Source organism: Onychostruthus taczanowskii, unplaced genomic scaffold (genome assembly GCF_017590055.1).
Source record: "Onychostruthus taczanowskii isolate IOZ18803 unplaced genomic scaffold, ASM1759005v1 scaffold20, whole genome shotgun sequence".
NCBI lineage: Eukaryota > Metazoa > Chordata > Aves > Passeriformes > Passeridae > Onychostruthus > Onychostruthus taczanowskii.
Window position 1 is genome coordinate 3,914,424 of NW_024499240.1, and position 27,528 is coordinate 3,941,951.

The window sequence follows — 27,528 nt, forward strand, 5'->3', positions numbered from 1 at the left end:
TTCTACAGAAAGACAATAAAAATCTGTAAGTTAAAGATTTTTTTTTTAGTCTGGCTTCTACAATAATTTTTATTTAGAATGCCTTGAAATTATAAAGACTTATTTATTTTATTCTTATATTAGAATGTAAAATCATATACTATCCAAGTACCTTTCTTCCAACAGAACTTTTCTTACCTACTACTGATGAAAATGTTTATTCAAATGGAGAAGCCAACATTTGTTTATTTAGCATTATTTGTTAAATAATGTTTTCAAATATTATTCACCTAGAGCATTAGGCTTGTTTTACTGTAAAAGGAAAACATACAATTTTGACAGTGCTATGAAGCAGTCTGGCAGTTTCAGCAAACTGTAATCATAATTTATTTTTTCATTTACCTGAGGATGTTAAAATGTGAAGATTTGGATTGTCATCCATGGACAATCTCATATGAATTAAATTAGATTAGATATGAAAAAGGGATATAAATTCCTTTCTATATATAGTCATGTAAATTAGCTGTATTATTTCATACTGTCTATATTTGATTTCATTTGTTTTCATTTCACTGAGTCTTCCTGAATAAGTGAGATTGACAGTGTGAAATAGAGTTTAGCAACAGAACAGTTGTAATAATAGAAGAAATATAGAAATTGTCCATCATTGATTAGGCTGGCATGTACTAGTATTTTCCACATTTTGGCTAATGAAGAATCACCACTGACTTAACAGTTTAAAACCTTCAGCAATACAAGTATTTGACCTTTTGTTATCTACACAGTTATCATAGGCCTTTAAAATTTTGTCTGATTGCAATTTGCATTTCTGATTAAGTCTATTTATATGCAGATGCAGTTGTGCTGGATTCTGGCTCATACAGATATCTCCTTCTCCCCACCTCAGACGGGAACTGCCACCACTCTTTCCAGAATTATTTATACTGAAGCAGCAGTTGATCTTGTTGCCTTTTCATGAGTGTAAAACATGTCTGGCCAGTTAAGGCGAGGGAGGCTTCAGATTACTAAAACAATATCTAAAAATTTTATCAGTGCTCAAAATAGTGTAAGAGGACAGACGTGGTAGCAAAAGTAAGAGCAAGCAATAGGAAGATGCAAAAAAATAGGGCATGTAGAGTCTTTGATTTCTGTCTACAGATTGCCTATTTCTCTATGTGCTGTTGCATCTCTGTATGACATAGCAAAAGAAAAGTGAATTATCTATCTGATTAATCAAATAATGTGTATATTTACCAAATAGAATAATATCAGTTTTTGAGTTGAAATATTTTCCTCTGCTGTGCATTATATAAGCTATAGCCCTGCTGCTTCTAACTATTCATTCTTATTAGATGAAGTGAGCTATGATGAGTGCTGGATGGCATAAACACCTAGGGTATAGGAGACAGAGCTTTTCTCCTGGTACTTGTTTGAAATCAATTCAGAGGGACAGCAAATATGACAAAAAAGTGCATTCCCCTCTTAGAGTAGCTTGACAGTTCAGAAGAATTCTCAGAGCAGTTCCTGATAACTAGGCTGAAATTCACACATTTTTAACAGCCTTTTCAACATGAGCATTGATGCTCTCAGACTCTAAGTGGTTCTTCTGGGCACTGGATGTTGAGTGTCCAGCAGTGACATATGGAAGCATTGGAGCTCACCTTCTGAGACTGTTCAATCCAAAATCCTCTGAGCACAGTTATGGTGTGACTGTGGTTCCCTACAGTCAAGCTCTTTTTTATCTGGAAGTGCAAAAAGCTTCTGCAAATCACAAACAATAAATGTAATGGGTAGTAATAAGCAGGAAACTTAATGGGCTATTGATTCATGGATTTTTGTATGTGATTTCTGTATGTGTTCTCCCAGGATAATTTTTTGTTGATTGGGCTGATTTGACTGTAGTTGGGAGAAGAGGTGACATTGCTATTTACAGTAAAAAACACTTAGATATCACTGAGTCCGAGAGTTATCAAGAATTAATTACTTGTTTGCTTACATTCTTGACTCCAGTTGATCCATATCTTTCTATTTATACTGCCTCTGTGTACTAGACTGGTCTGTTTTCTGTGATGCTGCTTTCTTTACATTAGCAGGAAACTTTGCAGTGGTTTTCAAGTTTTGTTATCAAACACCGTTTAATAATCTGTTCTCATTAATATTTTCAAATGTTAGTATTGGCAAAATTGCCAAAACTAGATACAGAAATGGCTGTGTGTGTTTCTGTAGACTTCTTCCATTCTCAAATGGTCAAGTTTCTCTGTCAGTTTAGTCACTGGCTTTTTTTCTAGCGAGAGCCAATTGTGCTTTTAGCCTTGGCATTGAGTTTCAACACAGTGAGCAGCAGAGCTAGACCTTAGTCTTAGAATGAGTATAATTTAAATCAATGAGTCTTTACTTTGACTTTATGAGATTTTAATCAACCATTAGATGAATAGTTTTGTACTGGCAGTCAGAGCAGTCGAATACCCTCAAGATCTTTGGCGATATCTTGGTGTGTAGAACTCAAGTCAAGGACGTCTGTTAAACTTAACTGCTTCTAGGTCCATGTCTGTGTTATGTAACTAGGACCAGGGATGGACTAATCTCCAGATTGAATAGCTCAGAGGTTGGCAAAGGAGCACATCTGTGGATACACCCATAGAGTCCCAAGATGTCTTATATGGCATTGTGGGAAGAGGAGGCCATTAAAATTCAGATTTTCTGTCATTGGGTCGAGCAACATAAAATGTGATTGGGGACTGAATTTATCTTAACAAAATATCTTATTTCTAGAGGACAGGTGAAGCCTCAGAAATCACCAAGTACTTCCAACTTGGTGTAAGAAAAAAGGTGATACCACTGTGCTGCACTTCTCTCAAAGCCTGACTAGTTTCACAACAGGAGATGCTGCATGCTAAGTGTTTTTGAAAACACAATGGTATTTTTTTAAGGTGTCTAGGTATTAACTTCATACTTTTGATAATATGGCCTGAACTGTGAACCAGATGTTTAAGCAACTTCCCGTGGTTAAACTTCTCTTGTCCTACAAAATTTGTCTGCAGCAAATATCTGATAGCAAAAGTGGAGTGAAAAAGAAATTGCTAGTTAATTTTTACGTCACATGTTTCATTAGATTCTGGACCTTATTTCTATGTATGTTATGTAGATTTAGAAGAGTAGGGGATACAAGTTCCTCAACTAATGCAAATATAAAAAGCCCCTTTAATTCATGAACATTTTGTTGTATGAAGGTGCATTATTTTAGAAATAGTTGTGACAGCACATGCATGAGACTTTTCTCAAAACTAATGAGAAGGAGACATTATCTTAGAGCACATGTTAAGGTTCTGTTTTCCAATGATGCACGTATTCTCTCTCATCAGAATGGATTCTTGGATCTAACTAATAAATCTCCTGAAAAGGGACCTCCAGCGCTTAGAGATAAGAGATAAATCATACTGCGAAGACACTGAACCATGAAATTATTCTGTTAACATGTCATCTGCCTAGAATATATTTTCAAATCTCCAACAGAAGGGTCTAAATTATGAAAGGAAGGTGGCCTAGTGAAGTTGGTAATTTGGGAGTTGATACTTTTAACCTCTTCCATCTGCTGTCACTACTTAGGTGTGTCGGTTTTGGCAAAAATATTACGAAATGAAGGATTCTCAAATACCATTACACCTAAGCTTTTTAAAGTAAAATAGGTCCATAAATTCTTCTAACTATGTTATCTCGTGGGAAATATTACGTCATCTCAGTACTATCTCTTAGGGTATCGTGACAAATCACTGGCAATTTGAAATTTTGAAAAGTAATGGTTATAAAAAATAGTGGCAAAGCGGAGATAAAGATAGTATAGTAGTCTAGGAAGGGTGGATGGGTTATATGTACTAGTGTAAAGTGAGGATTTCAGATCATGTTGCAAAGATCCTGCTTTTCAGGATTTGTCTCTTTATATATAGTCTTTTTTACAGGGACATGGTAAAGAGCAATTTTTCTAGGTTACACTGACAGCTGACGCTAACAGGAATTAAACCAAATTCTCCACTCATGTCTATCACTCAAGTGTTCTTGAGTGATAGACATGAGTGGAGAAGTTGAAGGCACCTGTTTTAAAATTGATTGGTGATAAGAAATGGCTGATTGATTTTCTAACTCACAAAATCTGAGAATTAAGTGAAATTTCATTATGCTTCATTAGTTCATGTTAAATAGCCAGGGGTGGAATGGAATTGAGCTTGTGAGTAGTCGTTGAGTGGTGCTGTTCTTAAACTGTGTTGTACTGTGTTGAGACTTACAGCTTTTGGGAATACTTATTAGTTTGAATTTACTGATGCTTGACTGCTTCAGCAGCTGACCTGCATCCAGCAGGATCAAACCACCTCCTACCCCATTGCAAATTCAGCTTCGTGGTAGTTTGTACATAGGCAGTGTCTTCATAATTTCTGTGCCACCATAACTCACCTTTTATGTTGGTAAATAAACTCTGAAGAAGTTCTTCAAGAGTACTCAATTACTGTCATTTTTAAGGTATGATTGTGTCAAGAGAGAGAATAGACAATAGAATATAACTTCAGTAGATAGAGTGACTGTGGTACAGCCCGTTGCACCTTCACCTTGCTTTGTTGTATACATGTTAGGCATCTGGTGTACTGCAGGTAGTTCCATCCATCTGAACAGCTAAGATCCATTGTGGGGACATTTTAAATACTAACATTTTCTAACACAGCCTTTCTTATTGCAGCCTGTCATATTCCAACTTTTCTGTAATTTTGCCATCTGCATGGGTATTGACATGACCCTGATGTATCATGTAGCATACACTTTTACTGCTGTTGCTTGGAATGGGAAAGAAACACAAGCGTGTGTTGTAGGACAATAAAGCTGCCCACACCCCTCCTAAGGCAGCCCGGGGTTCCACCAGCCTTCGTTACCACAAGGGCACAGAACTGGCTCATGTTCACCTCGGTGTCCACTGGAACCCCCAGTTCCTCTGGTGCAAGGCTGCCTTCCTGGTGGTCAGCCCCCAGAAAATACTGGTGCAGGGCTCTGTGCTGCTTTTGCTGAACTTCTGAGGTTCCTGTTTGCTGTACCTCCAGCCTGTTGAGGTTCCTTCCCTTCGGATGGCAGCACGACCCTGGGCTGTATAAGCCATTCCTCACAGGTGGGAACATGCAAACTTGCTGAGGGTGCACTCTGTCTCATCATTAATGAAGATGTTGAATGGGACTGGACCATTTTTACCCCTGCAGTACACCTCTAGTGTTGGATGTAGTGTTTGTATGATTTGGTAGTACATGCATTAAGTCCATGGGGAAACAATTATGTGCTAAGAGGACAAGGTATTTTAGTATTGTTACTGTCACTCTCTCAGAATATGCAGCAGTGCCAAAATACTTCAGTGCAAGGGCTGTGCCCTTATAAGGCTGTACAGGACTTACTCATTACTAACAAGTACATGACTTGATAAAAAGTCAAATGCATCCTTGGGTTTGAATATCAGATTCAAATAGATTTGTGCCAGAGTTTAACAGAGTAATGAGCGCCTTGTAGTACTTCTACCTTCATTATATCATCTTTATTTAAAAAGCAGAGAGCTATTTCTAAGGCTGTACCAAGTATGCATCTATAACTGGGCTTTTAAGTCTGGCAGTAGATCTAGAAATTGAAGTGTATGGAGTAAGCAGCTATATCATAGCAAAATGGGGTCTGTTTTCCATTTACCTTATGACATTTTAATATATTTGAGAAGGTGGTAGAATATTATAAGTACTTTTATATATTACACAGGACAATAGGGAATTAGCCCTAAAATTGAATCATCTTGGTGCAATTTCCCTCCTTTCCTTCCTTTAACTATTCAGTTATCACATAACTTATCTACAACTGCCTGTTTCTCATTGATTTTGTCTTACTCTTCCTTTTTGTAAGTCATTTACAGATAGAATTTGATTTTGTAAATGCACTCTTTGTTCATATCTATTCATAGCCTAATTTCAGCAAATAATTGTAATTTGTGCTCTGTGGCTTGCTGTTGAATAGTCTGTTGTAAGCATTTACTGTTCTAGCTGTTAAGGAGGACTTTGCCTGCACAGTATGTTTCTGATTTTTGGTTTATTAAGAGTCTCTCCTCCAACTGGCTTTCTCATGAATAGAAGGGTACTGTTTTATAGGTATATTCTTTGGTGCTTATTTAAAGCAGACTGTTTCACCAAACGTTTCCTGCCAGTATAGTTGTTGCTAGAACACAGAAGAGCTAAAATGCACGCAGCTGAAATGAATTCATCAGGAAACTCGAATAATCATGAAAATAAACATGCTCAGTTCTCAACCATTTTCTGAGCAAATAAAAAATAATCACTTCTGATGCTCTGTGTTACTCTCCATGCTGTCCTGGACTGCCTCTAAACCCTAGGTGGAAGCTGAGATGCCTGACAGATGTTTTTAGTGACTCCAGATGCAGTTAATTTTGTGCATTAAATGCATAAACTGTTTTAGTCATCCAGTTTCTAAGGTAAATTATTACTTTTCAAAATCCATTGCATAAGTAATAACAGACTGCTAAGATACTGTGAATGCCATTTTGTTTTGCTCTAGTGGAAAATTTCTTGCTGACAAGGTCAAGCCTTGCAGTCTGAGAGCAGTCATGTGATGAAAGGCACATCCAGCAGGAGGAGAGGTGGGAGATGGACATCTACTGTTGTCTCCTTCAGAAGTGAGGATTTGAAATATTTTTCAGTTAGATTTAGGGGATAGAGCTGACCTAGCAAGTCTTGCTTTTATTATTGTAGACTAAAATTACGTTGGTTTTAGTGTGCTTTGAAAACTGCTCCCTGTTTCTTGACAGGACTACAGTAGTTAACAGCATTGTCTGTAGTTGTCTTTTAGCGGTAATACTGGCAGTGTAATCCTTACACAGAGTACATACTGATTTTTAAGGAGATGCATGCTATGGTGCACAGTAAACTGGAGGTTGCAATGGAGAAGATGTAGCATGGCTGCTTTTTATTTCTAGTGCAGCAAAATACTTGTGCTCTGCATTTAAAATGAGTTTGAAGATTGTGAGAAAATCTCACAATAGTTACAACCAATTTTCCACAATTTACCCCAGGGAATAGCTTCCTTTCAGGTAGATAGCTCATACGTAATACTGCATTGCCCTGAGACATTTAATATTCAGGTATTTTTTTATGATTGATTGAGATACATTGTTATAGAGAGATTCTTAGGATAAAAGTAATTAAGGTAGTCCAGGAGCCATGTTGCTCAATAAACAACTAGGCAGCTATATTTTCACCATATAAGCCTACATCGCTACCATAGGTTGCTGAGGGGCTGCTGATGCTTAATAGATAAGGTTTAGATAGATTACCTGCAGTACTAAACAATTTACTGGGAACAGAAAATGGGCTTCAAATACAGTCTAGAAATGAAACATCACAATTATTTGAGGTACTCTGTAACCTTGGAAACAATTGGGAGCAGTGACATCAGCAACAATTATGTGCTATTTTGTCTTCAGTTTATCACCAAGGTAACCAGAGCAGGTTTCCCTGCTTGAAATTTTAAGAATGTCGTGGTCTGGTATTAAGTGAACATTGATGAAGCGGACTTCTTAGGGTCTGTTAAAATTGCATTCTGCTTCCCTTTTAAAATGATCCTTCAGTATTTAAATTGTGTAAACCCCTGTGTTTGTTTGGGTTTTTTTCCTTCCCCCCCCCCTTTTTTTTTCTATGAAACAGCTGCAGGCAAATAAATCCTTAGTTACTGTGCTAAATTCTCTAAATACTGGAAAGAAGGAAAATTTATTTCCTTATTGATTCCTTTTTGTGGCTCCCAAATACCAAGTATTGCAACTGCATACAAAGGCTGCAAATAGCACAATGTTATTTTTGGGCATGGGATTTACTCACAATGGAGGACACATGATGGTCCCACACTGAACTTCCTTGAGGGAGCTCTGCATTAAAGTCTAGTTTCACAAGAGACTTGTATTCAGTGCTGCCAGAAGAAAATACTGGATGAGTTAGACTTCCTGGCTATCAAACATCCCTTAGACTTCCAGGCTATCAAACATCCATAGTCAGCCCACCTTACCTTGTGGTTGTGCCACATGATAACCATCTTCATGCTTGGTCCAGAGAGGTGTTTGGTTTTTTGCAGTGGATTTGGAAAAGATGGTGTTTGAATTAAAGTTTGTTGCATGGTAGAAAACCTGTACTCCCCTTTTTAATTGCTTTGTGATTGGAAAGTTATGTGTTGTCAGAGCTGTAATGATAACAGGCAGGTTACTCAGACCATACAGTCTCTTGTGTGGGTGACTAAATTTTAGCGAGAGGTACTTATATGAAATGGTGACAAAGGTTGTCTGTCAGTCATGGAGGAAAAAGAGGAGACTGCAAAAAACTTGCTTTATTTTGAAGTCTGGAACACTGTCTTAGTTGAAAGTCTTATCAGGGCTATAAATTTTCATTCATAAAACTTTAATATTTTGCCTGCGATGTCTTACCTTGTCAGACATCTTTTTTTTGCATGTGTCTTTATCCCTAGATTGCTGCCCATGCAAAACACACACTTGTGTTCTGTTGAGTTATTGTGCATTTAACAGGTGGTTTTGCAGGGCCATTGGTGTACAGGTAACTTGTACTTGTGCCTTGGAAATGCAAGTTATAACTTAATGTTTGAAGGAAAGTAATAAAATTCTGTTCTGGATTGTAGTGCAGTCCTAAAGAAGTGAAACTTCATTACATGCCATTAGCCTTGTGGGGTTCCGAAATAAGCTTTATAGCCAATGTTTATTGTTGGAGTTCAGTAGCCCACATCATTTATAATGAATTGAGCCAAGTAAATTAAATTAGATTTTTGCATGAACAAAAGATAATCTCTTCACGTAGTTTGGTCTTGCAGAGTGATTAAGACACCTTGTACATTTCACAGTTCCAGAGACTTTCATGGGACATAGTCAAAAAATAGATGCCTTTTCTCTATTCAAAATAGAATATTGGTGTTCATATTTATAAAGGAATTCATTCACTGGCTGATAGAAGCAGAAGAAAGTGAACTTTTTAGGTGCCAGCCACATTCTAGCAAGATTGTAATTATCCTTAGGATCGTAATGAATGCGTGTTGGCTATATTTTTGTAATAAAAAGTGGCCAAATACCTATGTGCTTTGCTCTGTAAAGTAATTTTCAGAAATATGCAATAAAAAGTAATCACACTATTTGCAAACATATTTGTTGAAAAGGAACTGGGCTTTGAAAGGTATTGATTTGCTTGTTGCAGTTATCAGGTTGATTAATATTAAGATTTTATGCAGTATATTTAATAATTACTCATGATTAGTGCAGTAATCATGCACTACACATATCTGTACATTTACTATTAACAATTAGTGGCTTATATTTCTTTCCTATCAGAGATATAGTCATAAGTTAGAACTCATAAAATTTTTAAAGAAATATTTATTGGAGTAGGCATTGGTCATAAATCTTTATAACTCCAGTATTCAGGAGTAATAACGATTTCAGTGGGCTCATTTCATTATCATGAAATGCCGTTTAGATTTCTATTGTACTGCAACTTCTCCCAAGAGGTCCTACAGGAGGTGCAAATTTCCACAACTGTCATGAGGCCAAGGAAAAACTCCATGGCAAGACTCTAGATAGATCATTCTCTGCAGAGAGGCCACATTTTACATATGAACAAACTGGAATGTAGGCAGATTAAATGGCTTTGCAGTGCTAGGTTTGCAAATGTTACAGTGCTGTTGGAAGAAATAGCAAGAAGGGAGTGGAGAAAGGAAATAGAAGAGGGGGAAAGTGGTAAATAATGATGAAGGCCTGGTGAAATGGCCTGTCAGTTATTTCTGTGCTAAAGTTTAGTATTTATATATGGCTAAATGTGATCTGGGAGTGTAGGGATACAAAGCAATGGCCATGTTCAAGGGCTGGGTTTCAAAGTGCTGACTTCCATGATAACTGAAGAGTCCTTACTGAAAACAGACTGAAAATGAATTTGAAGTGTGAAGACCTGAGAAAATAAAGCCTTGAGAAACCTGAGCTGAACTCATAAATGATCCTGCTTTGAGCAGGAGGTTGGAGTAGAGACCTTCTGAGGTCCTTTCCAGCCTGTGTTAGTCTGTGCTGTGGGGAAAAAAGTTCACTTCATCCTTATAAGGTTTTTAAGAGGAAATTAAGTAGTAAACAGGATAGTTTACTTACTTAGCAAGTCTGAATAAATAATTACTGGACTAATTTGTCTAGTGTTGTTAGTAACCCTTAAAAATTTGCATTGAAAACATACAGATATAAAGGTATAAAAGGTTTGAAGACTGAAAAAAAGCTGGTAAAACTTATCTAAATGAAGTGAATTTTCCAAGGCATATGTAATTATTTTTACAGAGATATATGTTTGCTTTATTGAAAAAGTGTCAACATTTTTGTAGTGTATCTAAAAAAAAGTTAGTGGTAACTTGAACATGGCCCTGCTTATCTCTAAAACATAAGATCTCTAAGGTATAAAGTATATATCTAAGATCTTGAAGACTGGTATTTTATCTACTTGGCAAATGATTGTTGAGATCCCATGAATGGGAGCTGTATTTACAAAAAAAAAAAAAAAGGTTTGTCTGTGATAACAGAGGAAGCAACAAAGCAACCCTTGTGCTCTTGGAAAAGGAGCACTCTTCTTTCTGAGCAAACCTTTCTTCAGTATCTTGGACAGTGACAGGGGAAAGGATCATTTCTCCTTTTGAGTGAGTTGGTATCTCTGCTTTGGCATCCAGTACCACAGTCTCTGAGAGCATTAGGAAAAAAATAGTAGTAACATCTTTCATCTTTCTACTTGGCTGACTGAAGTGATTGACTTTATGCAGTTTAGTTCGGTTAAATTAGCTAAAATGTGACTGCTAGGCTTCTTCATTCTCAGTATAGTTATATCAGATTCCCTCTTATCAGACTGTTCACATATTAGTACAACTGCTGGATAAAGATGTTTTGAATTACAATAAGGTAGATTCATTGGGCAAGTTGATGATCCATGATCTCTTGCCAGCTTGCAAACACAACAGACTTTTAGAGCAGGCAGCATCTGCTTGAACTGTCTGGGGACACAAAAAGAACAGAAAAAAGTCTTTAAATTGCAACAAAACCGGAGATTTGAATTTATGAAAGTATAATTTTCTTCTTTGTTTAGCCATTTTATGTGTTATTTAAAATTGAGTGCTTATGTCATGTTAAAAAGTATGTAATCACCTTAGTTACTCATAACTAATTACTGAGAGGAAATTCAGGAAGGAAGGAAGAATTGTGTTCCATCTTATACCCTCTGTTTTTATTGTAGATGTATTTTTACTTCTCTGTCCTAGTTTTGCCTTTGGGGATTTTGGTTTGTTTGTCGTTATTATCATTTTTGTCCCTCATTTTTACTTTTTGCTTTTCTCACTTTGTTAGTACTTCGATGTTTTCGATATTCAATCTTGCCATTGTCTTTTTCCTTTTGCTAAGGTGCCGCTTCAAAATGTTCCCTTATCCTATGTCTGTCATTTACCATTGCTTCTTTCAACTCTTCAGTTTTCTCTTAGTTTTTAAACTTATCCAGGAGATCCTTCTTTTCACTTTTCAGAGCTTTAGCATAGAATATTTAGCATGAGGTGAGGATTAAATCTTGCACTAAAAGAAAAAAAATCACCCCCTTGATCTTCATGTGTTCCATGATGTTTAAATAGATCGGCTCTGTAGCGGTTGTTTTGGTCTCTCATTGCATCACTAATTACTTTGCTACACATTACGTCCATCATTAGCGGCTCTTACCTTCGACGTGGTTTACCTGCTTTTATCCTTTCCTAGATTTCCCAGCTTACATGAGTCAATATTTTCCCCAAGATATTTTCCATGGCCTGTCCAACTGTTTCAGGGAACACATGAGGTTTACATTAGTGTCTTACAGGCTTATGGGGATACAGTCTTACTGTATTATTGTCATTTAGTTCTGCCTAAGAGAGGGTTTATTTGAATTGCAGTCATGGGACCTTTTTGGTAATTAATAAATTTTTCATGTTTCTCTTACTATGTTTATTAGTCTTCACCCCAGGTATAATGTACAGGTATTCATAAGCCATGCAAGTTGGGTTTTTTTAAACAGACAAAAATTTAACTATTTTAGAATAAAGCTTATTGGATGGAATAGAAGAGGGAACAAATAAATTTCATTCCACATACAGTCCTCTTGCTCAGAAGACACATTACCTTAAATGATAATTGCTTTTTTTAAAGAATGGTACTCGTACACATCTTGTACATTTCTTTAGGTTTCAGCATTTATTCAGTCTGTTGCTTCAGAATATTTATAATGATCCTTCTAATGGCCCATTGGAAATATGCCACCTTTAACTAATGTATTCCTTCTGCTAGAGTTTATTTCTGAACTAGACTGACAGAGCTATCAGAATAATACCAGTTCGTACAATACGAAGCTGAAAAACATAAGTTTGAATCATAACATACAAAGATCCTTAATTCCTTTGAAAGTGCAGGGTTTAAGTTCCTGCTTTTGCTGAGTGTAATGATTGAATTGCACGTTCAGTACCAGCCACATCAATCACGTGGTAATAAACTTCTTTTATGGGGTTACTGTTAGGTTTTTTTGTAGTTCTGTAGAGCCTCAAGCAAGAAAATGCTCACCTTTGTAAAATGGAAGGATAAGATGGTGTCTTCATCTTTGAAAATAAGAGCTAAAATAGACCAAAAAAATTAAGGTAAAGAAGCAAAAATGGAAAAAAAAAACCTTGTGTGGTTTTGTGAAGCAAGTTCCCCTTTTCATAGGAGCAATGTAGTGAAAACATTTTATTGCTGATGGAAAGAAGGCCCCGAAAAGCATGTCTCAGTGAGTTGAAAAATCAAAGGTATCCTGTATTACCTTGTTTCTAGGGCAATATGGAACATACTGCCAGAGTCACCATGGCATGACAGAGCCCTTGCTCGGCTTTGCCCTCCTGGGCAGAGGGAGGTCTCAGCAGGAGCACCGGACTGTGGTACACTGTTCCATGTCAGACTCCAAATGGTCTAGTTCTTCCCTTGGCAATCTTCCTATAGCTAAAAGAAACTGTTTGTAGCATCCCTCTGAGTCTTTCTTGAGCCAACTTTTAGCTTTCCAAGAGTGGATCTGCTTCACTGGGCAGTGCTTTCAGGGAGGTGTCCTACTCAGGTCTTTTGAACTGGCTGATGTACAGTGGCAGTGTGAAACACACACAATTCAGGAATTGTCCTTAGAAATTTATCTTTGGGATTTTCACTTTCAGGTGTAAGAAGATAATTTTCTTCCCCATAAATTTCTACAAATATGCTGTGTAACTGCAGTATTTTAATATTCCAGCTACAGAAGTGCAGTGTCTAGACACCACCATATGTATTTCAGTCAGGCACAGAAGTATTGCTGTCCTATTTTCATTTCTTTGGCAACTGACATTCTACTGCTTTGCAAATTCACAGAGCAATGATTTTAATAGAAAAGCAAAATACTACATTCCACTAAAGATGAGAACTGGTTATAAATAAAAATTGTTACTGTTACTTCCCTTGTCTCAATGGAATTTAATTTGCTTGTGCCACTTTAACTCTCTGAAACTTCTGTGAATAAATGAGATAACAAAGCATAATTATAAGTCAATTATGCTGAATTTTTGGTTGGAAGCTTGACCACTGGAATGCAAAGCTGTATGTTTTCCCCTCCATCCAAAAATATTTCTGAAATGAAACACTTGTTTCTGTCTCAGTGAAGCCAGAAACTGAAACTGGAAACTGAAGAATAAATGACAGAAATAAATGATGCCTTGTCAGGTTCTGAAAAAGGCTAATGAAACCTTGCAGATGCCAAATCTGACTGAAACCAGTGGCCTGTGAATTGCAATGTTCAGGGGAAAAAGTCAAAGATAATCCAGATGTTCCCAAGCAGAACACTTTGCAATACTTTTTCATCCATTTTCTTTCTGTTTGTATGGACTAAAAAAATTACATAACTGAGATTTAGTTTGATACATTTTCTGAAGGTCCTTATTTGACCTTCAAGATAATTTAGTGTGCTTAGCACATTCTTTCTGTCCATACTCATTATTTTAAAGGTGGTGTCTATCAGATATATACCATTTTGAACCACAGATTGTTCATGTGATGGAGGTTTCTTAGAAAGCCTCTTTTGACAGCCTGTTTATAGTCTTCCTGAAGCATCTCTCTTTCATCAATGCATAAAGTGAATCTTGACAGTCAGAAGGAGATTGTGCATAATTCTGGAACTGACTACCTTTTACCATTTATTTTTGCTCATTATTTTTCTGCCTGATGAACTATTAAAAGCAGGAGACTTGTGAATAAATCTTGATTTAAGTGTGCTTTAAACAGCTAGTTGATACTTTGTTCATTGGTGGGTTTGAATTTGTTTTGCAGCTGAGCCCATATTTCATTGTTAATCTGCTAAGTCACCTACTTAGTGGCAGCAAAATTAACAGTCATGTGAAAACATAAGCAAAAAGAAGCGAATGTGTATTTATGTATTATAGATCACATAGACATCATTCTCTTCCGAGAGAGGGAAAACAGGTATCCAGTTTGGTTTTTACTAGATCAGGAGCCTGTATTACAAAAAAACTCCAAAGCCAAAAAAGTGCATTACCACCCTTGACCTTTCCAGCGAATTAGAATCCTGCAGTCTATTTAACTTTCAATTCAATATAAATTCCTCATATGCTGTTGGATTGAGTCCAGACTTCTGTCACTATGTATAGCCTATGGAAAATTCCAGCGAAGAGGGAATATCAGATAACTCTGTTTCTGTAATTAAAAGATAGTAAAATACTTAAGCAAGAAGAATATTTTTGTTTCAGTAATGAGGCAGCAATGTCTTGTGTTCTACTTGGATTTAACCAGTTCTTTTCCCTCAGTAGATTTGGTCCTGGTTTAAAGCATCATAGCCTTGCTAGAATTAAGGTGCTTAGCCATTATTTGAATAGAAATATGGCTTTGATAATTCTAGAAGAGCAGTTGTTGAAGTTGTATGTTAACACTTTTGAATTAGATAGTTACAGAAGAAAATGTGTCCTCAGAGAAAAGGGAGGGGGGAGTGGGAAAGGAGACGACACTGTTTAGAGGTGAATCAGTTGCTACTGAAAAGGTGTCTGGAGAGCAAACTCATCAGGAGCATATTCCTGCTTCCCTCCTTCCTCCAATCTTTCCCTAGGATGTACTGTATCTTTCATTTCCACAGAATAAAGATCATTTTACCAGTGTTCCCTAGGAGCTCAGGAAAGAGACATTACTGGAAAACTTTCCAGTCTAGTAAGGACCTCCGATTGCTGTCTGTTATTGGTTGCTCAAGCTGGTAGTGATGACATAACAAATAGAAACCTGAGGGCAGTCAAAAGAGACTTCAGGGCCTTGAGACATTTGGTTGAAGGATCAGGAATACAGGTAGTGATTTCATCAGTCCTTCCAGTAGCAAGGAATAATATTGATAAGAATAGTCAGATCCATGAGGTCAATGCAAGGCTCTGAGACTGGTTTAATTGGAAAAATTGTGGGTTTATTGACCATGGGATGATCTGTTCAACACCTGGTCTACTGTCACTTGAGGGGGATATGCCTTTCTCAAAGGGGAAAAAGAGCCCTAGCAGAGGAGCTAGCAAGGACTCATTGACTGAACTTTAGCTTGAAAGAGGAAAAAGGAAAATACCATCCATACCAAAGGAAAACACCAGTGATGAGTAATGGGACAGTGTGCCAAAAGTTGAGAAAATGAGTGATCATAAGATCCCTCAATCTGCTTCATGAGCCATGGGCTACCTGAAATGTTTCTAGAGTAGTGCACACAGCAGAAGGAACAAACAGGAGCCTGAAGCCTTGGCGCAGTCCTAGAGATTTGATGTCACTGGTGTAATTGAAACCTGGTGGGATGAGTCCTCTGACTGGAGTGCCCTGTTGGATGGTTAAAGGCTCTGAGGAGGAGTAGGCAAGTTGGAAAAGATGGGGATTGGGGTGGCATTGTATGTAATGGAAAGGCTAGAATATATGGAGCTCACGGTTGGCAATGGCACAGTTGAGAGCTTCTAGATAAGAATCAAGGGACAAACAAATAATGCAGATGCTATCATGGGAGTCTCTTGTGTACCTCCTAGACAGGACAGAGGTTTACAGGCTGAGGGGAGACCTCACTGCAGCCTTCAACATTGGTTCAGTGGGTTGGGGAGGGGCAAGGACCGATCTCTTCACTCTCACGACCAGTGACAGGACCAGAGAAATTATATGAAGCTGAGTCAGGGGAGGTTTAGGTTGGATATCAGAAAAAAGGTTTTTCACCCAGAGGTTGACTGAGCAGTGCAACAGGCTCTGCAGGGAACTGGTCACAGCAGCAAGCCTGACAGAGTTCAAGAAGCATCTGGACAATGCTTTCAAGCATGTGGTGTGATTCTTGGGGATGTGCTGTGTAGGGCCAGGAGTTGGATTCAATAATCCTCATGGGTCACTTCCAACTCAGTATTCTATGATTATATATAGTTAGAGTACCATGATTTACCATTAGTCTCTTCTCTTGCCCAAGAAAGTTTTAAGTAATTGGGCTGAGTCTTAGGAAAATAAAGATGCTGTAAGTAGCTACTACCTTTTCCAGTTGTCTCACATGCTGTGATTTGGTATGTGCAGTCTTAAGATATGGTTAATGCCTTGTTGTCTGTATAGGCATGGAAATGCAATGCTTGCAGATCTGGTTAAGACTTAAGGGAGATTGGTGCCTGATTCTGTCAAGACTGGCAGAATTCTTGGCATTTTGAGGATGTTCAACTGCCTTTGGAGTCCCCTAGATCAACGTAATTGGCAGACAATTGCATTAGGTCTGGAGCTATTTTGCTGCAATCCCACGCTTCTGAAACTGCTTCCAGTTTTGTTTAAATCCTGTGTTCTTTCTGATCTCCTGGTCTCTTGAGCCAATTGCTGCTGTGGTTCCCAGCCATGGAGGCTCCATGTAGCAGCATTCAGTTTCGTGATATCTTTCCACTGACCTAAAAAGCAACTTCAGAGGCCTGCCTCTATATACAGGGATCATTTTGTACTGATTCTCCACTTCTGCAAGTTTCTACAATTTCTGTCTTAACTTCACAGAGCTGATAACAATACACTGCTTCCTGCTGAGTGGACTTTGGTGAAATACATTAATGGAAGTCAGTTGAACTTCAGTGGACTTTAGTAGGGGACAGATGAATAGAAGAGTGTTTAGGGTCTGAATTTTTCTTTCAGATCAGTGAACACCTCCTATTAATTTGGATGGGCCACAAACTAAGTGTATCAGGAAATCTTCTGAGCCCTTTTGAGAATTACCTGGTTGTTTTTGGAGGATTGCCCAAGGTGGAGAGTCCTGCTCTGGAGTGGCAGGACTTTAAACTTGCATGAGAATTTATATTATATTAATTATTGTCAATTATTCATGTATTTTAATGAAAATAATTATTTTTCTTTTTTAAGGAAATCTTATTATTAGGTGTGGTTGAATTTGTCCTTTTTCTTTGACTGTTTCACTTAGTGTTTCAAAATATGCGTGAAAAGTGTATTTTTATGTACAAACTAGCTGTGTATAAACCTAGGAAACTGTCAACAGAACTGCAGTCTCTTCAGTCAGCTAGGAGAATAGTTTGCAACATGCTTGTGGGGGATGGTCATTGTCAGAGCCTGTGCATGGTGACAGGTGTTGGTTGTTCATCTGCTAATTTCTCATTAGAAACAATGTGGTGGGTTGATCAGTTGCAGTTTGGTAATTGGAGGCACTGTTGTGATTTCTGTTGGTAAAATGTATGAATATGTTTACTGAAGTACTTTAAAAAATAGTAGATGCGTTTTCGTGTTTTCAGTATTTTAATTTTATCATAAATAGAAATATTTATTTTCTCATTACCAACAAATATCTATTATCCATGATCTGTAATTAGGTTCACAGTTTAACCTGTAAAGGATGAGTGGTGCTCAGTGGACTGCATCATTTGCCTTACTGTGGTAAAATGACCAATTTTGCCTCACCAGCTGTGACTTTGGAGACAGTGACTTTGGAGGCAGTTTGAATGATGGGAACACATAAAGCTGTATAGATTAAAATATTTCCAGCGTACAGCTGTGTGTGTATCAGTCAGAATTCAGCAGCAGTTCTTGCTTGATAAGCTTGCTAATGACTTCTTGTCCTTAGAAGGAACATTGTTCCCCTCTATGAGTGTCTTGTACAGTCTCAACCCTACATTCTTTGCTGAAGCAAAACTCTCAGTGAAAAACAGCGTTAGTGTGACCGTGGAAGGCACTGAGCACAAGGATGGAAAAACTACTCACAAGGGCAGTGCATTTGCGTAAGGAAATAGAGCATGTAGTTCTGTGACTAATTAAGAATTATAGAAAGAACTAAAGGAAAAAAGACAAAGTTGAGAAATAAATGGTTGATTACTCATCTTGCATCAAAAGAGGACATTTTCAAAAGACAAACCCAATTATAGCTGCTTTTCCTAATAATATTCCTATCTACTTCTCACAATTCCCATCAAATATAATAGAAAATAAGACTATATCGTGCTTCAGCTTCTTGTACATGTGGCAAAGATGATTGAAAGATTGCATGCAGAGTGTTCTAATTATATATTTAAAAAGTAGATTCAGTTATGTCAGCATGTTAACGAGAGGTAGGATTTTAGTTTTTCCATTAATGTGTTTGAGTGTTGCAGAAATAGTTAGGTGTTGGCAAAATGAAATTATGTTGGCTGGTGCAAGTACACAAAAGTCACAGAACTCCATGTAATGGAATTAACACAGTCTGGAATCCAAAATGGCCCTAGTTTGATCCTTGAGCTGAAGTGGTCAGTGTTGTTTGTCTGTGGTTTAGCATCTGATGATGCATCTGAGTTATTTTACCTTTTCTCTTTAATGAGATATGACTCAGGATATGAATTACAGGTATCTTAATGGATTATTAATTTCAAACTGCAAAAGACCAGGTGTGCTTATGAAAAAAGTTTATGGTTGCTTTTGCATTTCTGCCTTTTCGTATTACCCTAGAACTTAAGAGTCTTTATTGCAAAGTGCCCCTCTGGAGGTTCCATGGTGTTTTCTGCTATTACCACAAAACAGTTTCTAGTGTCTTAGGCAAAGTGAAGGTAGGAAGCTGATGCTCTTATGCTTCTTTCTGGAAATCTTTTATTCATATGATTCCAGAAAAGGATGGACTGATTTTTTACTTTGTAGTTAAAGTAATGTTTTTCACCAAGGGAAACCAATGTAATTTACAGATGCTAATGAATTAAGGTTCTGGTTTTGTTTATCAGTTTAGTTTTGCAGGTGGGGTACCTGAAACATCAATTTATAGTTGTCTAAGTACAGAGTTGAATGGTTTGGCTACAAAAGCACTAAGAATAATAATAGATACTTGATAGTATCTTGTATCAACAAATGCAAAAGTATAAAGATCAGGATAACATCTGTAGTTACTACTTCCTTGGTTGTGTTTATTTGGCTCGGCCAAAGACAGTAGCTGTCAGTGAGAGCTTAGTAGTTTAGTAATTCATTAGATAAAACATGTTCTGTATGGTTAAAAAGATGGCTTTCTCCATTAATCACTAACCTGCAAATGACAAACTATATTTCCTGAATGACATGTCCTCTGCTGATCTGTTCTTCCACGATGAAATCCCGTCTCCATCATAACCTCTGCAACTAATGTAAAGTATCTCTGCATCTTTTTTCAGAAAGTTCCTTGTGAGATTGTTAACAAAGCCTCCATATGCTTTTTGTCAGCACCATTGTTACCATCTGGAAAGCCTTTTGGAACATTGTGAATAGAAAAGGCAAAACTGCATATTTCATTAATAGTAATTGAGCTTCTGAAAAAGCAAATTACTTTGCACTGAAATTCAAAACTTCACTGTAAATATTCAGTAGACAGCGCTAGTATAATTCTAAAAGGAAATACACTGTACTTCACTTCACAGCATAATAGAAGCTGTTGTTCATCAGAATCCAAAATGGCTGAGAGAGTACCACTCCTTCAATATAAAGACTGAAACATACACTAACCCCAGCTGGCTGTTTCCTAAAGCTGTTTGCAGTGGTCACATATGTGGGATGTCTGGACTGATAACCATTTTTATTTTAGACAAAGATGTTATTAAAGTTTACCCTTCTTTGACGTAGGATTTTTTTTTTTCTTACACTTCTTAGAAGTATACCTAGAAATAGTATTTTTTTTTAATGCTTGTGAAAAAGATTCTGTGATGTGCATAAACATACGAGCCTGCTAAAGGGGAGACAGCCAAGAAATGTTACTGTCTTTGAAAATAACCAATCATATCTTTTTTTCTTTAATAACAAATTTGCTAAGTAATACGCATCTCAGACATTCTGGATTTCTTCATTTCATGAAGAAAAATGTATTCCTTTAGTCTTTTGAAGCAGAAGAGAAAGGTAATAAGATAGTAATTTCAGCAAACTTGTCATCCTGCAGTGTAATTTGTTGGCTGCATTTGTTTTGAAAAAATGTAGATGAACAAAATGGTCCATCTATTACAAAGCCACATTGCAATTTTTTTCAAACCAATTTGCTTGCATTTTTTAGAGTAATTGTTCAATGGAACTCATTCTTCAATGAATATGCATGAAAAACTCATGACTATTGAGCAAATCAGCACTAATTTATGTTGCTTATGCTGTTTTCCTTTTTGTTTTGTGAGATGTTTCCAAGCAGTGTTATTCTGTGGAATGTGGCTACAGTATAAATTATGTGAATTGTGATATAATCCACAATATTATTGTGTGTTTCAGTTGTAGAAGTCTTACTGTGATTGTTTTTCCCTGCCACTTCAGTAATATGTGACCTCAAATGCAGCAAAAGATAAATAATTAAGGTTTCATAAAACATCTCTGTAAGTTTAATCTTAAAAAGTTAAATTAGGCTTCAGTATTTACCAAATTTTAAGGTGCAGAGGAAACCTCTGGAGGATAACATAGTATAATATAATACATGAATTTATGAACAATTCCTGCTGCAAATTTGTCCTTCTTAATTTGAGCCTCTTAAAATTTGGTTCACTTAATGTGATCTCTAGGTCTTGCTTTGTATGTTTATGGAATTAAACTGCAACTGTAAAAATCAGGAAGGCAAGGAATTTTAAGTCAACTACCATGGGATGTACCAGAGTTGAAAAATTATTTTTACGAAGGCTGTCTTACTATTTATTATAAAAATTCTGTCTGCTAGATGTCAGTTTAAAAACAGCATCTATTGTTTAACAGTTCTAGAGTGTACAGTGTCATCCAAAGTGAATATAGATTGAAACCTAGACTGAAAATCCTGCAGGTCATTCTTATCCATACTTTAAAAGTTGTGCTCAGAATAAGTGATCTTGGGCAAAGGGTTAAAGTAGTTTGACAGCTAGGTTAGTATTGCATTTTCAGTCAGGCTGAATTGAAAGGGACATGTTGGGAAGTACACTGTGAGGTATACTGACTACCAGCTTCAAAGGTATTGACATAAAAGGAGAAGGACAAGAAAAGAGAGCTGTCAGTAAATAAGCAACAACAAGAAAAAACCAAGACGTCTCAAGGTATCACACAGACAATTTAGTTGTTACTTTCTCAAGTATCATTTTCTCCCTGGTGGAACCAGGAGCATCTTTGATCTGTGAGATAACATTAACATTTAAAAACTCAAATCTTTGTTTTTCAGAAACCCTCCACCTACTTTGCTACATCCTGAAAAATGGTGCAGAGGATTCAACCATTTCATTTCACAGTGAGTTTTTTTTTTCCTTTTAAAAACAGCTTATTCAGCAAGACTTGTTGTGCCAATCTGAAAACAGAATTTTCTTATGGAGTTATTGCTTTTTCAGGTTTTTGACTACAGTTCTCTTTTCACAGATTCTAGACCATGCTTCACTTTTCAAAGGCTTTACAGCACAGTTTGATCATCTTATGTAATTTTCTTCATTTGAGTGTCTCTTGATTTTGATGGATCTGGAACAGGTTTATAAAATATACCTTATTTCCTTGATAGATTTCCATTGAGGGAAAAAAGGGATTATTGAAAATAACCGCTCGTCCATTTAAAATAAGAATATGAAAGATAAAAAAGAAAATTAATGCCTTTTCTCCACTTTAGTAAGGTTTAGTAGGTTGTGTGTGTGTATATATATATATTTAATTGAGCAACAATAGTATGGCAAGCATGATGAATGCAGCTGCCATCCAACTAAAATATGCTTTTGCTTTACTTTTTTCTTTTTACAGTGATACTAGGAAATCATAGTTTAGTAGTTGTATTAAAAATCTTACTGCAACTTTTATGAGTGATTTTTAGTATTCATCAATATTTCATTGGAACTGATTACAGCCCAAATTGTGTAATGTGGGGAATACTACTATAACATCACTTGTCAGTATTGACTTTTCAAGACAGTTTTGTAAATATGCACATCTGCATTTGGAATCTGTTCTGTTCCTTGGTGAATCCAATTACTTGTAGAGTATAATATCCCTGCCTGATACTTTTTTCAACTAGTTGTGTAGTAATGTCTTTCCATTTTAGAAGAAGTCGAAAATAAAAACACTAATGCAAGTTTTTTTAGTAATCCATGAAAAATACTGTTATTTACTATGCTGATCTTTAACTAGACAGGAAGGTGAGATACAGTGTAATGTTTGACCTACAGAGGAAGGACGTTGTTATTGTTATTGCTGCAATGTGACTCAGAATCTCTTCAGTGTAGGCAGCAGAAATACATTCCTGTAGAGGAGGTTGATCCAAGTTCTGATTCTCCATAATGCATGTCCTTGTTTACATAGCAGGGTACATTGGGATCTGTGGCAGATTCAGTGTTTAAGTACAAGGGTCACCAGGTGGTGGATGATTTTCATTCTGTTATAAAAACCATTGGTTGCATTGTATTTAAAGGCTGTAGTCTATATTCTGGGGGACCAGCACTAATGGATTATATTCCACTTGTGCTGTAGAAAGTCACTGCACCTGGTAAATAAGATTACATTCCTGTGTCAGGAGCATTGTGCATTAACCTTCAGCATTGTTATGTAAGTTTTTCTTTCTTGGTGTCTTCCCTTTTAGAAGTCCCTGCTGAGCTTTAGAACAATACAAAAAACGCAGTGAAACATTTCTTAGCATTTGTTCAGTCATTTAGTTCACCATGCACTGGTCATAAAACAAGTCAGATGTTAATACTTGATGACTAAACTTGTTTTTAATCTTGTCCTTTGAGTTTTTTATATATTGAAATTTTATTTTATTAATCATATGGACTATTATTTACTTTTGCTTAATTACTTCCTCATCGTCAATTTTTGCAGGTTTTCAGGCCTTGCTTTTCATTTTTACAGTGATGTGCACACTGAAGTAAGGAAATATGCTCATACATGGTTCTATTAACATGGAGAAATGCAAAAATTGTAATAAATACCCTATGCTATAGCTGCCTTTAAGAGGCTACTGAAATCGAATTCTCTCTAACATTGCTCTATTCTTGGGCATGTGTTAGTAAAGTTGTTATGATACAGAGGTTACAAGATGTTTTTATGGAGGCTTAGATCTACATTAGTGGACTTTCTAGAAAAATTTAGATAATGAAGCATTGGATCATACAACTGCAAACCTTTTAGCCATTACTGATAATTGGCTCATTTATATGCATTAGTTATGCATTTGTTGATGCCCGCCTTGTGACAGCCTAGTTATGAAAAATTAAAAGCAGTGATTGTATAAATTCCATACTGCCTTTTATCCATATGTTAGGACCTTGCCTGATTTTTCTGTCACCCTTGTGATGAGTGGTTAGCTTTTGAATAATTTCATTATCTACCTCCTTCTTGATGCTAACATCATTTGCATAACAAGCTTATCTGTTCAAGTTGCAGGCCAGACCTATGTACTGACCAAAAATGAGCATGTAGCTTTGGCTAAGCTTTTGATTTCAGTTTGGTTTATGCAATAATATTGTTTATGCAATAATTTTGTTTATGCCAAGATTGCCAAACCTGGTCACTGTAGCTTTTTTTCACCCCATTTTGCCATCCCTTGAAATGCCATTGTCTCGAGAGGCATTTTTTTATAAGTGGTCTCTAACATGTTACGGTGATTTGCAACATTCCTGAGCTGGAAGTTTCATTGTTGGTAAATCTTTAAGGTGCTAAAATAGTGATCATATAAATTTCCGGAATGAAGTCTGTATTTTTAACTATGTTACTGTTACCCCAAGAGATGAAGATTTTGCAGCAGCATTTTAATCAGATGCAATGTTTACAAAATCTGAACTGAGAGTGTCAAGATGGTTTTTAGCTTGGTGAATCTATGTTTCCATTCCCAGCTCTGTTGACCTTGACTTGAGATGAAGACTGTAATGTGTTGGTCCCATAAGAATTTTTACAATGAATATAGGGAATCTGAGTTAGATATTTTGTTTTTAAAAAGTACAGAGAAGACACAATTTCAGCTCTCATTTCTGGCAACAGCCTAATTTTGTATTTGGTATCTACTAAGATACAGGCAGCACATACATATTTTATTGATGCGAGATCAATAAAGTTCTATGTATGTGTATTCATCTATGCTACTGTGATCGTGTATGAAAAATTTGGGTCTCCAGTCATGTGAGAAATAATTAATTACCTTTATTTTATCTACATATCAATAGGATTTTTACCATTTCTGTAAGACCATGTAAACTACTACAGCAGTGAAAAATAATTTTCTTGGCATTTTAAGGCTTGATTGATCATAAGGGATACTTAGGATTTAATATGTTCTTGTAGCAGAAGAATGCAATCACTTTTATTTACATTACATCACAAAATGGTGATTTTAATTAAAATTGGTAGTGGTATCTCCAGAGACAGACATTCTCCTTTTAGATTTATTTAACCAATGATGAGCTCTTATGATTATTTGAATTAATTAGTCATTCTTGAGCTGGAGGGAATCAAAGAATTAAGAAATGCAGGAAGTAATAAAGTCAAAATGTGAACTTAAGGATTTATGGTCACGTTTATCATCAGAATGTAACTTTTAGCAATGACATTGCAAATACAGTACAAAGATAATTTTTTTGTCCTGATAAACTCACTTTTTTGTGCTTAATTTAAACGCGGTTTAGCAGGCTGAATTTCATGTTGATGAGTCTACATTCTGAGTAGTTCATATAATAGATCATTTAGGTTATATAGGTTTTAAGTGGTCCATTTATATTTAATTTCTCTGAATGCAGATAAAGTTTTTTCACAATTCAAGCAATTGTTTAGTGACATTTTGTTCATGTTACATAAAGAATATTTTACATTTCTTTCACTGAGAACATGATATGCATTTGACATAACTTACTAATTTCACAGTGTCTGGGAAGGCAGAGGTTTGCAAATGTCAAAAAGATACAGATTGCGATGTGTAAGGTTATCACCAAATCTGTACATTTTTGCACTTCATTTGTTGATGTAGACTCTCAGAATGTGTCTGCAGATGAACTTGAAATGCTGAATTATAGTACCTGACAAAAGATCTCCACCACTTTTGAACATTGCATAAAACATATGTGTTTATACAGATGAATGGACATATGCAATGAATATAAACAACTCTAACTTTCTAAAGAGTAGGTGTAGTAAAAATCCTGCCTCAAATCTGCTGCATGCTATAGTGTCAGAGTGGGAGAGGTGCCTAAGGGAGAATATCTGGTACACATGCAAAACATACGGTTTCTTATAAAAAGCTTCAGTTGTACAAGGTTCTGGAGGGTTTTTGTTTTTCTGGGCCTTCAAGGAGAGACCAAAGAAACAGAGTAGACCCATTCTTGGTGAAAGGCTATTCATAAATTTCATCATTCAATAAATAAATTTATTTGGTGGTTCTGAGATGCTCCATAGAGTTGTTCTGATTGTATTTCTTTTGTCACTGGTAAAATTTCAAATATTTCAACATGAACAACTGTCAGATCCATGCCAAAGAGCTGCAAGAGGTGCGACTCTATAGAGTTTCTGTTGTTTGTTCTCCAGAACAAACATATGTATATGGGCCAAAATTAATTGTAATGCTTACTCATCCCAAGCAAGGTTGGGAAACCTACTGTAAGTTTTGAAGATTTAGAAGAGGTAAAGGTGTTTACTACACCTAATTTTACAATTTCAGTGCGATAGAATCTTTGATATGTTTCAGATGTGTGCTCTAAATTATACTATGTGGTGCTTGATGTTGAACATTAAACTGAAAGAAGATTTATTAAGAAAATAGGTGATGGTGACATTTCAGTGTTTGAGTATTTGTCTCATTCTTAGGGAGGATTAGTAATTTACAGCATTTGCTACCAAAAGGCAGATCAATAATGTTGTAAATGTGTTCTGACCATCAGAATTTATACCATGCATGTGATGATTGAGTTCTTTGGCATAAATTCAGTCTTTCATCCTGATATCTGATTGTAGCAGAATGAACAGTAAAATCCTTATTATTTATCATGGGATGCTGTGCAAGACAGGAGACCTATTTAACCTACACACATATCCCTAATGCCCAGCATTTACTTTTTGCAAAGGGACAGCTATATATAGTCCTGAAGATAAGGTTATTTCTATCCTGTGAGTCCTGCTGAATTAGGACTGAAAACAGAAATGCTGTTGGCAAAGCTGTCACAGTTTTTTAGTTCACTTTTGCAAATTAGTGACCTGTAGTAGTGGGGGTTGGGCAGGCCTGCAAGTGGAAAGAAGGTTCAGAGAAGCAGGCACATTCCTGCATCTTATTACAGATGTAGTTAATGAAATGTCTTCTCCACTTCTTGGCTGCATGTAACTGACCAGTGCCTGCCACAGCTACGTGTGATTCAGAGGTAGAAGGAACATTCAGTTACTGAGCATTTTAACCAGCTAAAAAAATCAGTAAATAATCTGTAAGTAATCAGGTAAGTATGCAGAGTCAAAAATAAAGTCTCAGAACCTAGACACCTCATTCTCCCTGCTTAGGAGAGAATGCTCCCTCCTTTCAAGAGGATATGACCTTACTCTTTCTCTTCTTCCTCTGGGAAATTTCCACTCTAGAACATCAGCTGAACCACTCTAGAATGTCTCTATCTTTGAGGGCAGTCTGGTAACTAAATTTTCAGGGACTGGAATGAGAGGATTTTAGGATTATCTGGAGTCTGGTTCAAGAGCCTGGAAAATTCTTTTATCGGAATAGCAGAGTCCTGGAAACATTCCTCACTGCTAGACAGCAGGTACTTGTGCAAGGAGTGAAATATGTGGAGGGCAGGGGAGAATGGTCTAGAGCTGTGAGAGGAGCAGGTGAGGGGGAAAGCATCCTGATGAAGCAGGGAGTGGCAGGGAGATAGGGACCAGAGGAGTGGCAGTAAGGACTTAGCTAACAGATAACAGTTGAACAGCACAGCGACTTTATATCATTGTTACCCAGAGGCTGTTATGTGAATTCCCCAGCTCTAATATAGTCTAACACACAGCCATCATTTCTTCCAAATATTAACGTATGTATCTTCCCTGCATGGAGATATTAAATAGTTGCT

The 27,528-nt window shown here is 36.6% G+C and overlaps 1 protein-coding gene across 1 annotated transcript in view; it reads left to right on the plus strand.

Annotated features, from left to right (window-relative positions):
- Window positions 1–27,528, plus strand: part of MYO3B (myosin IIIB) — a 198,183-nt gene that overhangs the window by 51,075 nt on the left and 119,580 nt on the right. Inside the window, exon 12 of the mRNA XM_041403364.1 lies at window positions 21,693–21,758. Within this exon, the coding sequence (XP_041259298.1) occupies window positions 21,693–21,758 (66 nt within the window). The remainder of the gene's footprint in view (window positions 1–21,692; window positions 21,759–27,528) is intronic.